The following is a 15,489-nucleotide window of genomic DNA, read 5'->3' on the forward strand; positions in this document are numbered from 1 at the left end:
TCTCCTTGTCTGTTATGGATGAGGTGCTCACAGCAATGGGATTATCTGGTAGGTTTTCGAAAGGCATCTTGGACCTATACCGCTCTCCCTCTGCTACGATCTCTGGGAATGGTTTGATCTCGGAATCCTGCGCTATTTCGAATGGTACGCATCAAGGTTGCCCCCTCTCTCCTCTTATATTTGCTCTTGTCATTGAGACTTTGGCCACCAGGATCTGAGCTAATCAGGAGATAACTGGCATTCCCATAGGCCCCTCTACTCATATAATCTTGCAGTACGCTGATGACGTCCTATTGTCTATCACTCAACCTACTACTTTTATACCTCCCCTCTTGGCTGAGCTGGAAATATATAGCTACTTTTCGAGCTACAATATAAACTCAGACAAGACTGAGGATCTGGAATGAGGATCTAGACTTTAATGTTTCTACCCCGACAAGATACTCCTGGAGCGTTCTTTCCCATTTCAGTGGCGCCTCCAAAAAATCAGGTTCCTAGTGTCAGGCTTCGAGGAGCGCTGTACTGTCAAAATTCGAGGAGCACTGTGGACTACGGGGTGCTCAGAAACCACTAACTGGCATTATTGCCACTGATCCAGGAGGTGCGGAATCTAACGTACCCCTGGTGTTCCAGGGACCAGGGACCCACGCAAGGAGGTTTGGGCTTCACTGCACAGGGTACGCAGGTTGCGGTCCTCCTAGACAGTTACCAGAGTAATGATTAAGAGTGGTCAGAACGGTCCGGGTCAGCAACCAAACGGGAACAGGAGGTACTGAAGGGAGATCCACAGAGTCAGACAGGCCGAGATCACAGAGAATGGACATGGAGTCTGAGGTTGTGAGTGGATAACCATACTCGATCTCCAACTGGCACCAGCATTTTAGAACAGGAATGCTCCTACGATGGCGATCAGAAGCACCCTTATAACGCATAGAGGCCTCCAAAAGTTTTGCTCGAGTCTGGGACCAGATTTGTGAAAGATCATGTGTCAGAGCATCTGCAGCTGGAACGGCAGGACAGAAACCTCTTGCAAGGAGGGAGGTGTAGGCTGCCTACCATATCAGTAAAGAATGGAGCAGAACCCATAGAAGTGTCAGGCCCCATCCCTCCGCTCCTTCGGAACTGCCGCTTTCCATTTCCTCCACCGCCTCTGGTTGCCTGGCAACCAGTCGCGAGACTTCAGGCTCTATTGCCTGCTCCACTGCGCAGGCGTGTCCCATTGCTAGGCAACGGGACGCTAATCGGATCGCCGGCGGCGGCAGATGACATCACTCCACCGGCATTTCATTGGTTTTCAGCAGCATATAGATCAGACTGACACCATGCTGGTGCCAGAGTATTAGGTTTTCCTTACTCCAGCGTTCCCAGTGTGTTTTCCGGCTTGGCTACTGACTATTCTCCTCTTCTGTGTTCTCATTGACCTGGCTTGCCTGACAAATCTCCTTGGATTCTCCCCTGTGCATACTATTACCGACCCAGATTGCCTGACTATTCTATTGGACTCTCCTGTGTACCCTTATCTCCTGCATCACTGTCCCGGCTAGATTGACCATTCTTCTGGATTTTCCCCTACATCATCCGCTGCCAGCACGTTACCGAACCGCCTTACCTGACTACACTTTGTACCTCGCTATACGGCTCCGTAAGGGACCGAGACCTGCGTGCCCCCAGCAGAGAAACCCATACCTCCTTGCGGGGGTTCCTGGATTAGACCAGGGGACGCGTTAGAGTCCGCACGGGTTCCTGGATTAGACCAGGGGACGCGTTAGAGTCCGCACCCTGTATCTGAGCTGTGTCAACGTTAGCAGGTACCCCTCATTCAAAATTGTAACAGTATACTCTGGCCATGTCTACTGAAGGAACAGGTGAACCTTCGGCCCGTAATCTTCTCCTTCATCTAGCAATGGGTAGAGCAACAAGAGACTGATCAAGCTCGGCTGCAACAGTGTGTTCAAGGGGTAGTCATCTGGATGCTCTGCAGAGCTCTCTGACAGTCCCAACGGCAGCAGTTTCTACTACGGTTACATCACCCACTGTGGCCGCAGTCTCCACTTCCTCAAATTCCAGTTTGCATATTCCACCTCCGGAAAAATTTGATGGTGACCCTAAAAAGTGCAGAGGCTTCCTTATGCAATGCGCTATTCAATTCAAATGCAATCCCGGGGCTTTTCCTTCTGAACGAACAAAGGTAGCCTTTCTAATCTCTCTTTTAAGTGGACAAGCTTTTCCTCTCTGGGAACGTAATGATTCCCTTCTTGGAAATTCTGTGTCCTTCATAGAAGCTTTTAGGAAGGTTTTTGACGAACCTGGGAGACTGTCTTCTGCAGCTTCAGGTCTTTTGAATCCCCCTCCAGGGTAATCTTTGTTATGGCTAACAGGGAACACCATAAACTTGAAGAACAGGCAGAAGAGGTCTTCACCTATAGCAAGCCGCCTTTCCCGTAGAGCTGGACGAGCTCACAGGTACTCAGATGCCCCGAGAACTTGAACTCAGAATAGTACAAGTTTATGATCTCGCCATAGAGCTGTCGAGGGCCAGATAGGAGGTAGACATGGAGTCCACTAAACAGGCCGAGGTCAGAGGGCAATAGCAGACAGCAGGGTGAGGTCCAGGCAAAGGTCGGGGGTCGGCAGGAGGCAAACGAATCCAGATAACAAGCCAAGGTCAAGGTCACAGGCAATCCAACAAGGTCCAGAAGCAAGCCAGGGGTCATACATGGGAAGTCAAACTAAAAAACTCAGAACAGGAGCAGGGACAGAGAACAGGAGCCTAGCTGCACTGGGAGCTATAACTGGCAGTGAGGCTCAGTCCTCACTGCATTAAGTAGTGAGGGGAACCAATAGGAGTAGAGTGCCAGCGACCCCCCTCCCTAATACAAAAGCAGCCTTAAATCCCTATGCGCGCATGCGCCTGGCTATTAGACAGCTGACCGGGCGCTGATGCAGGGGAGACAGAGCGTCCCGGTTGTTGCCCAGGCTACCGGGAGGTGGAGGGCGGAAGTCACGTCCCGGTCGTCATGGAGACGGCCGGGACGCCAGAGGCAGCAGGAAGCAAGCCGCGGCGGCCCGTCGGGTAGCTGCGGGTCATAACAATCTCACTGTGGGTCAGTATGCAGTGCAGTTCCACACGCTGGCATCAGAATTAAAATGGAACAATGAGGCCTTAAGAGCAACTTTTTGGCAAGGATTAGCGGACTAAATCAAAGATGAGCTTGTCTCCCAGGAATTATCTTTGGATCTGGACACCCTTATTTCCTTGTAAAAAATTAAAACTTAAAGTACCTTCAATGAAGTTGGCACCCCTTTTTATTGGACCTTACTCCATTTCACAGGTTATCAATCCTGTATGTTATAAGTTGTGTCTAACTTCCTCTCTCAAGTGCCATAACACCTTTCACGTCTCCCTGTTACGACCACTGGTGCTCAACAAATTTTTCCAGCCTCCTTCTCGTCCTGCTCCCATTCAGTCTTCCTCAGGTGAAGAGCATGAGGTCAGCCGGGATCTTGGATTCTTGCATACTGCATGGTCATCAACAATTTCTAGTGCACTGGAAGGGTTTTGTTCCGAAGAGAGGTCCTGGGTTGATAAATCGGACTTACACGCTCCTTGATTATTCAAGGAATTTCGTAGACAACAGATTGATAAAAGAGGAGGGTATACTGTCAGGCGCCGTCCCTCCACTCCTTCGGGACGGCCGCCTTCTATTTCCTCCGCCGCGTCTGGTTGCCGACAGCAGATGACATCACACCACCGAAATTTCATTGGTTCTCAGCATTGGTTCTTCAAGACACTGTTCTAACCTGGTTCTCATCCTACCTTTCTAATCGCTCTTTCACTGTTAATTTCTCTGAGGCCACCTCTGCTCCTCTTCCTTTATCAGTTGGAGTACCGCAGGGCTCAGTGCTAGGTCCTCTGCTGTTCTCTATCTATACCGCTTCTCTTGGAAATCTAATAAGTTCCTTTGGATTTCAGTATCATCTCTATGCGGATGATACCCAAATTTATCTATCCTCTCCTGATCTCTCGACATCTGTGTTGTCCCGTGTAACTGTCTTTCTGCCATTTCATCTTGGATGTCCTCTCGTCAACTCAAACTTAATCTTTCTAAAACAGAGTTAATAATATTCCCACCCACCAACAAGAGCATACCTGACATTTCTATCTCTGTTGATAACATGACCATAAATCTCACCCCACAAGCTCGCTGCCTAGGTATATTCCTTGACTCACACCTATCCTTTGTTCCCCACATTGACTCTATATCTAAATCATATTACATACATCTCAAAAACATTTCCAGAATTCGCACATATCTCACACAAGACACTGCAAAAACCTTAATTCATGCACTCATCATCTCCTGCATTGACTATTGCAATTCCCTCGTTACTGGCCTTCCCAAAAACAGACTCAAACCCCTACAATCTATTTTACATGCTGCGGCAAGATTGATTTTCCTTGCAAATCGTTATTCCTCTGTTGAATCACTCTGTATGTCTCTACACTGGTTGCCTGTTTTCTACTGAATCCAATATAAAATACTCTTACTAACCTACAAGGCCATCAACAAAGCTGCACCAACATACATCTCCTCTCTTGTCACAAAATATCTCCCAATTCGGCAACTCCGTTCTGCATAAGATCTGCGTCTCTCATCCACACTCATTACATCCTCCCATTCCCGGCTACAGGACTTTTTCCGGGCTGCACCCACTCTATGGAATTCTCTCCCTCGCACAATAAGACTTTCCTCTAGTCTACAAGCTTTCAAGCGTTCTATGAAAACCCACCTCTTAAGACAAGCTTATAATATTCCTCAACCACCCTCTTAACCTCATTACACTACCCTATTACCACCTGTTATACAACTACCCCTTGACCAACATTGTTGTGTGACAGGATAATTTAGCTTATGAGTCACTTTTACCTTTGCAGTCTGGCTGGGCCGACTGCAAATGTAGACTTAACCTCATGTGTCTAACTCCCATTGTCCAATAGATTGTAAGCTTGCAAACAGGGCCTTCTCACCTCTTTGTCTGTTTTACCCAGTTTGTTCATTAGTTTACCCCAATTGTAAAGCGCTACGGAATATGTTGGCGCTATATAAATAAATGATGATGATGAACATAATGGTCAGACTCTGACACCATGCTGGTGCCAGAGTATTAGGTCTTCTTTGCTCCAGCGTTGCCAGGGTGTTTTCCAGCTTGGCTACTGAATATTCTCCTCTTACCGTTATCTCCTGCATCACTGACCTGGCTAGATTGACCACTCTTCTAGATTTTCCCTTGCATCATCCGCTGCCAGCACGTTACCGAAGTGACTATCCTTTGTACCTCGCTATACAGCTCCGTAAGCGACCGCGACATGCGTGCCCCCAGCAGCAAAACCCATACCTCCTTGCGGGGGGTTCCTGGAGAAGACCAGGGGACGCATTAGACTTCGCACCCTCTCTCTGAGCTGCGTCAACGTTAACAGGTACTCCTCATTCAGAATTGTGACAAGAAAAATGTACAAACTCTGCCCAACAGAGAAGGTCACTCCAAGAAGATTGATGCTCAAAGGAGAAGCAACGCAAAAGGCACTCCAGATCCAGATTATCCAGTTTAGTATGGGGGTGATACCCAGTGGAGAATTTGAGCTTGATTCCAAGGGTTCCCACAGAAAGCTCTCCAAAACTTTGCCACAAATTGAACTCCACGATCAGAGATTATTTTGTGTGGGCAGCTGTGGAGACGGAAGATGTTCTTCAAAAATTGTTGTGCAAGTTCAGAGGCCGAAGGTAGTCCTTTACAAGGAGTGAAATGAGCCATCTTAGAAAATCTATCTACAACAACCCAGATAGTGTTGTAGTCATGACTTCTAGGTAAATCAGAAATAAAGTCCGTGGTGACACTTATTCAGGAGTCTGGGATTGGAAGAGGGATAAAAAGACCAGGAGGGCATTGTCTGGGAACCTTGTAATGTGCACATGTGCTGTAGACCTGTACATTATTGTGGACATCGAAAGCAAGAGAAGGACACCAATAGTATCTGGAAAAAAAAGCCACAGTCTTCTTGTAGCCTGAGTGACCTGCAAATTTGGAATCGTCAGGGGTGGGCTGGCCCGGGTGGCAGGGGGGCATCGGTCCCCCGGGCCGCTCAGTTGCAGCGCTGTTAGGGCCGGCCGCCCCTCGGTTGCAAAATCTATTGATTTTCATGCAACGGGATGCGGCCGCGTCAGCGCACAGGTGGCTGCATCACATGACACGCAATGTGGCCTCATCATTGGACGCAGCCACATCGCATGTCATGTGATGCGGCCGCCTGTGCGCTCCCGGGCTGATATTTTCCAGTCCGCGCCTGGGAATCGTGTGCCCAACTTAACAATTTGGAGTGGAGATGAGGTCTCACGAAAGAACGTCCAAGAGGAGAATTCACAGAAAAGTTAGTTAGGGCCACTACTTGGACGGGACTGAGTCGGAATTATCAAAGGATCTGAATAAAGCATCAGCTCTGGGATTTTTGGAACCAGGAAAGTAGGTGAGTATTAGCTGAAACCAAAAAAAAAAGTGACCGGCGAGCCTGGCGGGGATTAAGGCATTGTGCCTCTTGTAGATAAGTTAAATTCTTGTGGTCAGTCATCACTGTCACAGGATGTTGTGCCCCATCTTAAAGGTAACGCCATTCCTCCAGAGCGATCTAAATGGCCAGAAGCTCTTTATCGCCTATACCATAATTCCTCACAAGCAGAATTTTTTTTAGAGAGGTACCCACACGGTTCAAAGAATCCAGATTTTTTAGATAAGACAGCCCCTATCCCAACAGACGAGCCGTCTACTTCCAGAAAAAAAGGGTCTCCCTTTGTCAGGCAGCTTGCATACCGGGACGTAAATAAAGGCCTCCTTAAGGGACTTGAAAGCAGAGACAGCGTCCTGAGGCTAGACTTTGCAACAGGCTCCCTTATGTGTCAAGGCTGTAATAGGAGCAATGAGGGAGGATAACCCTCTGATGAATTGATGGTTGTAGTTTGCAAATCGAAAAAAAAGGCTGGGTGGCTTTAAGACCACAGGGTTGTGGCCAATTGAGGATGGATGCCATCTTCTGAGGGTCCATTTGGAGACCGATCCCCGAGACGGGGTAGCTAGGGAAGGGAATTTGAGAACGTAGAAAAAGATATTTGTCAAGCTTGCATTACAGAGAATGAGCCCAGAGACGGGAGAGAATGACTTTAACATGACTGCGATGAGAAAGCAAGTCTGGAGAGAAAACAAGAATGTCATCGAGATAGACAATTACTGATTGATAAAGGAGGTCTCTGAAGATCTTGTTGATAATTTCTTGAAACACAGCGGGGGCATTGCAAAGCCCGAAAGGCATTACCAAGTACGCATAGTGCCCATCACGAGTATTAAAGGCCGTGTTTCACTTATCCCCTCTACAAATGCGTACCAGGTTGTAGGCTCTTCTAAGGTCTAGTTTGGTGAAGACTTGAGCTCTGCGAATGCCTTCATATAGCTCTGGAATAAGAGGGAGCTGATAGTGATTCTTGATAGTTATGGCATTCAGGCAGCGTTAGTCAATACAGGGTCTTAAGGACAAGAAGAATTTGGACCCTGCACAAGAGGAAGACCTTCGAATGAAGCCCCGCTGAAGGTTTTCGAAAATGTACTGGGACATGGCTTTAGTCTCTGGTAAGGATAAAGGGTACACCCTACCCTTAGGAATGGTTGTACCAGGGACAAGCTCAATGGGACAGTCCCATGGATGGTGTGGAGGCAGTTTTTCAGAGGCCAACTTGATAAACGCATCAAGGAAATCCAAATATGGTTCAGGTAGTGTCACTTGGAGAAAAAGTGAAAGGCAGGGCAACTAAACCACCGAACGAGGAATTTTGGAATGACAGCCTTGAAAGCAGGAAGGACACCAGGACGTGACCTGGGCTTGGTGCCAAACAAATTAAGCAGAATGCATCCTCAACCAGGGTAAACCCAAGATGCTGGAATTCACTGATTGCGTAATAATCAGGAACTTGATCCACTCATGATGAAGAACCCCTAACTGCAACTGAAGTGGACTGGTGATGCAGGAGATGGAACTGTTGCTGACACAATTACCATCCACTGCAGTCAGTACCAGGGGCTGTGGCAACGAATGGAAGAGAATATGGAGTTTAGACACGAGAGTGGCGGGTAAGAAGTTCCCCGCGGATCCAGAATCCACAAAGGCGGAACATACAAGAGAACCATCCGAATTATTGAGGGTGACTGGCATCAAAAAGTTGGCATTTTTGAGAGAACAGGGTGTGTGGGAACTGGATCCTAGGACGATCTCCCTCTTATCGCCTGGGAGGTGGCGTTTCCCGGCTTCTTGGTGCAAGCAGACACAGGTGACTGGCCTTTCCGCAGTAAAGACAGAGTTGTTTTTTTATAAGACGCTCTGTTCATCTCAGGAAAAACAAAAATGTCCAATCTGCTTGGGCTCCTCAACCTGCAAAACAGGGGACTGTAAACGATGACACAATCGGGAGCAAAGACATTGGCTTTGGTCCCTCTCCATAGAACGTTCCTGCTAACGAATGGCCACCTTGATATTAAAAGAAATTAGATCATTCTGCGTCCATAATCTGGTCAGAAAGTCCTTGCAAGAAGGTGGCGAACAAGGCCTCATTGTTCCATTTTAGTTTAGAGGCTACTGTCCAGCTCTGATTGACCGCTGCCGGAGAGAAAGAAGACTTGAGGCGGCAGAAGAAACACGACCAGGCTCATCAAAAACTCAGCCAAAATTTAAATGAAAACTGAAGAATTACGGAGAGAAGTATCATCACAATTCCATAAAGGGGAGGCCAAAGCTTGCCCGGTGAGAAGGGAAATGATGTAAGCCTCTTTAGCTCTGTCTGAAGAAAAATTCTCTGGGGCAAGTTCAAACTTGATAGAGCATTGGTTTAGAAAGCCTCGGCAACACTTGGGATTGTCATCATATTTCTCAGGAGCGGGTATGCGCAAATTCCTGGAGGGGTGGCGCAAGTGCTGGCAGGAAGTGTGGCAGTAGGTGCAGGTTGTGAAGGATTCAGGGATCCTTCAAGAGAATCTAATCAAGATACTACTCCTTGGATACACTGGAGTAGTTGTTCCTGATAAGTTTCCTGTTGTTCCACACGTTGATCCAGGTGGAGGAGGAGGTCATGAGCAGAGGGTTCCCCAGTACCGTCTGACATGGCCAAAGTATATTGTCAGGCTTTGAGGAGCGCTGTATTGTCAAACTTCGAGGAGCACTGTGGACTACGAGTGTACAGAAACCACTAACTGGTATTAGCGCCACTGAACCAGGAGGTGTTCACCAGGAACCCCCGCAAGGAGGTTTGGGCTTCACTGCACAGGGTACGCAGGTCGCAGTCCTCTTAGGCAGTTACCAGAGTAGTGATTAAGAGTAGTCAGAATGGTCCGGGTCAACAAACAAACGGGAACAGGCAGTACCAAATGGAGATCCACAGAGAAGTCAGACAGGCCAAGGTCACAAAGATAGGACTAGAAGCAGAATGCAGGAGAATGGTCGACAAGCCACGGTCACAACAGAGGTGAACAGGCACAATCCAGATGAGAAGTCAGGGAAGCCGGGTCAGAACCAAAACAGGAGCAGGAACATACAATAACGCTGGAGAACAGGAGACCTGATACTCTGGCACTCTAATGGTGCCAGAGCCAGATTAAAATAGAGGCAGCCAGGCTGTGATAGGAGGAGGAGGGAGACACACTGACCGCCGAGACAAGGAAGTGTCCTGTTGCCTAGCAACGAGATGTGTCAGTGCACATGCGCCCGATGGTACGAGGATGGCCAGGGAAGCTGCATGCCTGTTGCTTAGCACCAGGACGCCCCTGGCCGGAACTATCAGGTGGCCATTCCCACTTCACAGGGGAACAGCTGGGACAGCGCCTGACACCTGGGAGTTTTTATTACTAAACATTACTGCCACCTTTTTCAAGCAAATTTCCCTTGTCTCCTTGACCAAATAAAGCTAGATCTCCCTGCATGGTCACACCTCTATATATTTTGGATCAGCCGCGTTAATGCTGTTAAAATTAATATCCTCCTTAGACTGCTTTTTTACTTTCAGACCCTCTCCATTCGTGCCCCCCCCCCCCCCCCTACGTTTTTAAATTCCTCCAATTTTACGTCTCTAAATTTTTCTGGTCAGGCAAACACACCCCGGTCCGAATTATAGTCCTTCAGAGATCCTCGCGGGGGGTTGGGGATTTCTGATTTCCTGCGATACTACCTCTCCACCCAACTTGCTTAATGTGTTCTGTGGTGTGGTTTGAGAGATTCAAGAGTATGATCTAAATTTGAGGCTGAAGTTCTGGGACTGCTCTCACTGTCTTCTCTCCTACGGCTCCCAAGGGCTCGTCACCCAAAACGTTCCCTACTCCACCCAGTAATCTCAAATTCTATATACATCTGGGACTTCTCTTCTCAAAAATACGGCCTCTCGCCTCATCCCTCTCCTGTAATACCGTTATTTAACTCCCCAGATTTTCCCCCCGGACTTCTCCCTAATTCATTTCAGCCGTGGCTCTTGCAGGGATTCAGATATCTCAATCATTTAACTTCTTTTCCTGATATTTCCTCAATTTTTTTACATTAAATCTCACTTTCACATCCCCTCCAAACAGTTTTATCAATTTCTACAACTGCGCCATTTCCACAGTGCAGTCAAAAACCGCCTTTCATCTACTACCTTTGAATCTCTCTGTCTACGCCAATCCTCAACAAAAGGTCTCACCTCTACATTATATTATGAACTTGATCCCCATACTTTAGGCCTTCGGGACACCCATGAACTAGCCTGGGAGCGTGACCTTGGCAAGGCGCTATTAGATAAGGAATGGTCTGAGATCCATGAGAATGCTGGCTCCATTTCTATCTGAGTTAAGCAGAACGTCTATAAGATGCTGTATCCCTGGTACTATGGGCCATTGCCTCTTTATCAAATACTCCCTGACTCCTCTGATCGGTGTTGGCGGGGGTTCTCCCACAAAGGCACCTTCCTTCATTTTGGTGAACGTGCCCGAAACAGACATGTTTCTGTAGTGAGAACAAACATTTGATTCAGTCAATTCTTCATCCCCCTTGAGCCCACATTTTTTCTTCTTCCTCTGGGAGTTCCCTCAGCAACCCGACATCAGAATTAGGTAATTAGACACATTCTCTTGGCGGCTACATGTCAAATAGCAGTGGATTGGCGGCAGCAAACCTCCCTTTCTCTCCAGTCTATAATCAATAGAGTCTGGCAGATGCAGCGAATGGAATATATGACCAACATCATTTGCAACTCATAGAGAGCGTTCGCTAAGATTTGGGACCTGTGACTTTATTTTTTTCAAGCTCGCTCGCCATTCACATAACTAAGTTTTTGTCTCTCTTTTTTCTTCTGATTTCTTTTTTATGGTAGCTACTCGCATTTCCTACTTTTGATCTAGCAATTGCTTTCTCCACCCTTTCTCTCTTCTCTCTCTATCTTTTCTTTGTACTCTTCTTTCCTCTGCTCCTTTCTACTCTATAAGGAAAATCTCAGTCAATCTTTCTTCTTATTTATAATTCTTTTGCTGATACATTGAGTTCTACCCCTACGCTGGTCGTAGACACTGCTTAGTTTTGTAACTAATATATGTGAACTCATACTTTCAGCTGTAAACTATTTCTCATTTGACCTTGCAAAAATAAAACTTTAAAAAAATAAAAAAAAAGCACATCAGCAAAGCATATTAATTAGACTTTCACTCTTATTTCCAACAGGAAAGTTTGCCCTCTGCGGGAAGTCCTGTGTTCAAAGCCACAGTCAGCAAGTCTGAGATTTTCACATGGGAAATATTGAACATAGTAAATGGAAGGGACATCTCTGATTTTACATTACCACTTCCCTTATGCCTAGGTGAATGGGAAGAACCAACAATGCAAACAGGTTTTTTCACATGATATTATCTTTAACTGAATAAAAGTGCAGGTGACATTGCAGGTTCTGTAAGGGTCTAGGCCGGCGGTTCCCAAAATGTGTGCCGCGGCTCCCAGGGGTGCCGCGGCGCTGTCTCTGGGCGCCAGCCCTAGAAAAAAGAAAGCAAACAGAAACTTACCAATCCGCCGGGCGCCGGGACCCAGCAGACTCCTCTCTCCCGCAGCTGTCACTGAATGACGTCAGTAACAAGCTGCGGGAGAGAGGAGTCTGCTGGGTCCCGGCGCCCGGCGGATTGATAAGTTTCTGTTTGCTTTCTTCTTTCTAGGGCTGGCGCCTGGCGCGGGGCAGAATGAGGGGGACAGAGGGCAGAGGAGGGGGACAGAGGACAGAGGAGGGGGACAGCGTGACAGAGAGCAGAGGAGGGGGACAGCGTGACAGAGTGGGCAACGTGAGAGAGGGCAGTGTGCCTGGATGCAGAGGGGGCAGTGTGCCTGGATGCAGAGGGGGCAGTGTGCCTGGATGCAGAGGGAGCAGTGTGCCTGGATGCAGAGGGAGCAGTGTGCCTGGATACAGAGGGGCATTTTTGCATATAACTAAATAAGTATTTCTGTCGTGACCTAAATACTTATTGCAATTTTTTGACCCAACTACTTCTAAAACAGGACTGCTCAGTAATTATTTTGGAGGGGTGCCTTGAAAAAATTTGGAGACTCTAAGGGTGCCGCAAACTGCAAAAGTTTGGTAACCACTGGTCTAGGCTATTGGGCCAAGAATGTAGTACACCCTGTCAAGTACAATCTCACTCTCCATATATCAGGGCTGTCGCTGACAGCTCAAGGAACGAGCAATTATATTTTAGGCCTGTGACTCACACAGTCTATGGCAACTTGAGACAGGATTATCAAAATCCTATTTTTATGGGTAGAGATTTCAGATATGCTCTCATTTCAAAGCTTAGGTCAGCGTCATCAGATGCCCCTGAGTGTATAGTGTGGGGTGACAATGAGGAGACGCTATTTTTGAAACCCCATTGTGAGCCGTATCTGGGTGTATGTGCAGGGAGGAAGCAGATGAGCTGGCCATGCTAGTGGATTATTCCTCTAAAATGGGTCTGTTCTAGTGACCTGTAAGTTAGAGGTGACATTTTGGAGATGAAACATTGACTTCTACTCTAAGGAATTCCTCAATGTTTAAAATTGCATTCATGAACAGACATCTCCGCAAGTTCTTCCTCTTACTGGTTCTTCACATGGCAACATAAAAGGCTTTGTTCTCCCAGGGGAGGTGTAAATTCATGAACACAAAGGAGCCCTCCTTCAAAATATTTTTAAACAAATATTTACACATAATTAAGCCTGGGTGCTAATTAATGTGATTAGGTAAACCTACATACACTGCAGATTTCCCCAAAATTACAGTACAAATACAATTTATGACAGACATTTTTGGTAAATGTGAGAGCCATTTTTTAATTTCCCCCCCACAGACATAGTCTGGACAAAGCAAGTCTCAGACACCAAGATTTAGCAAAACCAAGTTTAATTATTATGCTCAGCTTTATAGAGCCTGTTAAGTAGACCGCAGATTTCCTTTTAAGCTTAAGACCACAAGTGGTCTTTTTGTTTTAATACCAATATATGTTTTTTGACGACTATACCCCCTGGCAATTTTTATTATTAGATATACACTCTACACTTTGTAATGTTAAAATCTCTTTTTCAATGATAAGCTTTTGTCACTGTGTCATCCACTTTAAGTCAGCAGGTTTAAATTATACAGTGTGAATAGCTTCCCATGCTGAAGACTTCAAACCTGCTGACATTAAATGTCCTTTATGTCATTAATATACATAAGTATTTAAAAAAAAAGTGTACTTTTAAACATTTTTTTTCTTGAGCAGAGCTCTTATCTTCTGCTTTGTAAACAGTTTCCAAATTTGCTAACTAAGTAACATGATCAAAATTTGTTTGATTTTTTTTCCTTACCAGTGCTGACGTGGCAGGACTGTGTAGAAAAATGTATCTCTGTAGAGGATCCTGTCGATAACAGCTCTGATACAGGGTCAAATACAAGGTTGCAGAACTTCACCTGCCACAAAGGGAAAACGTTATTACTGTCTTAAGACTAATATCTTTAGTTAAATTATCACTTTCGCCCTCTCTCTAACATGAACAAAATGTACTGAATTCCTTTTGGTTGTGCATATCCAAAATCAGTTTGTTAACAAATAAAATAACAGTAAATTAACATGCTTTCGTTCCTTGTGTGCTCCTTCTAATGTTCCTTCACCCTCTGTACCTCTTGGCCTGCTTCGCTAGCCCTGTTTTCCCTGTCTTCTTAAGCTTTGGCCTTCTTCTCGCTAATTTCCACCATCCCTTTCACTATCTGTCCCAGATATAATCTGATTTGCTTTACCCTGTCACCTGTGTTTTGTCGAAGTCAGCAAATTGGATAAAGTCATTTCAATTAAAATCGAGCAAACTTGGTTGTCTTTGTCTGAAAAGACGCGTACGGTACGCTACGGCGTGAAAGGGCGTATGCAGCTACTACACGTGACAGCAACAGAATTTGGTCTTTTACCATACATTCGCACAAACACGCATACTTGTAAAATAGTACACATTAATGGTAGTTGCAACACATAGTCAGTTATGTCGACATATAGTAGTATTTATGTTTTATATTAAAGTTATATGCATATTAGTGAAATATATGGAACAGGTTAAAGGAATCATATCATATGTGATATCATAATAAACCTCTTAACATTTGACACTGTTTGGTTCACTCTGCGAAGGAATCGCAGAGTGCATACGCAAGTTATGAATGATAGGGAATTATGGACTACTTAAGACTAAGGAATCTTGGCGGGAAGAGCCGAGCATACCCCCTGGAGAGATGACCCCCTCCTTTGGATTCCTTAGGATGAACTAGCCAATGGTTGACAACCCCTTGGACCTTCCTGAAACCTGGACCAATAGAAGCAAGCTATACCATCTTCATTGTATTACTGTATTTCTGTGTGCATATAAGCAGCAGCTTCACATCTAGTGTTCAGACATCTTGTCCCCAGACTTCAGAATTGAATGACTGCACACTGGATCCAGAGTGCCTGCGATAAGTAACGGCTGTATTTATTACCAATTCGCTTGAACATATTATACTACTTTTGCAAATAAATCTTTGTGCTTTGGAAACACAAATCGAGGTTCGACAATCGTTATTGGTTAGCGACAATACGCACTTAACAATTTGGGGGCTCGTGAGCTTTGGAGATTTCGTTGCCGATGATACGCAAGACCAACGGATTTCGGTTCCGCAACAAAGGGTGGAGACGCGTCATATACGGGTAAGAACGCAATGTGTTCAAAACCTGAATTTTACTCTGTGTTGTGAAACCGAATGTCCGTTTTGCATTGTCTAGGGCACGCTAACTAGAACCTAGGGACAAAAGAGAAAACTGTTTCTTTTTACTTTCATTGTGCGTTTTAACTGTATTGCATTGCTTAGCGTATGTGTATTTTTCTGCTGTGCGTACGCGAACTTCCGGTAGATTTGC

General features: G+C 46.0%; 1 protein-coding gene across 1 annotated transcript in view; it reads right to left on the reverse strand.

The window, feature by feature from the left end:
* The window catches only part of MFRP (membrane frizzled-related protein), a 97,342-nt gene that overhangs the window by 60,706 nt on the left and 21,147 nt on the right, over positions 1-15,489 (reverse strand). Inside the window, exon 3 of the mRNA XM_075189569.1 lies at positions 13,916-14,018. Within this exon, the coding sequence (XP_075045670.1) occupies positions 13,916-14,018 (103 nt within the window). The remainder of the gene's footprint in view (positions 1-13,915; positions 14,019-15,489) is intronic.

The sequence above is a fragment of the Mixophyes fleayi genome, chromosome 11 (assembly GCF_038048845.1).
Source record: "Mixophyes fleayi isolate aMixFle1 chromosome 11, aMixFle1.hap1, whole genome shotgun sequence".
In the NCBI taxonomy this organism is placed as follows: domain Eukaryota; kingdom Metazoa; phylum Chordata; class Amphibia; order Anura; family Limnodynastidae; genus Mixophyes; species Mixophyes fleayi.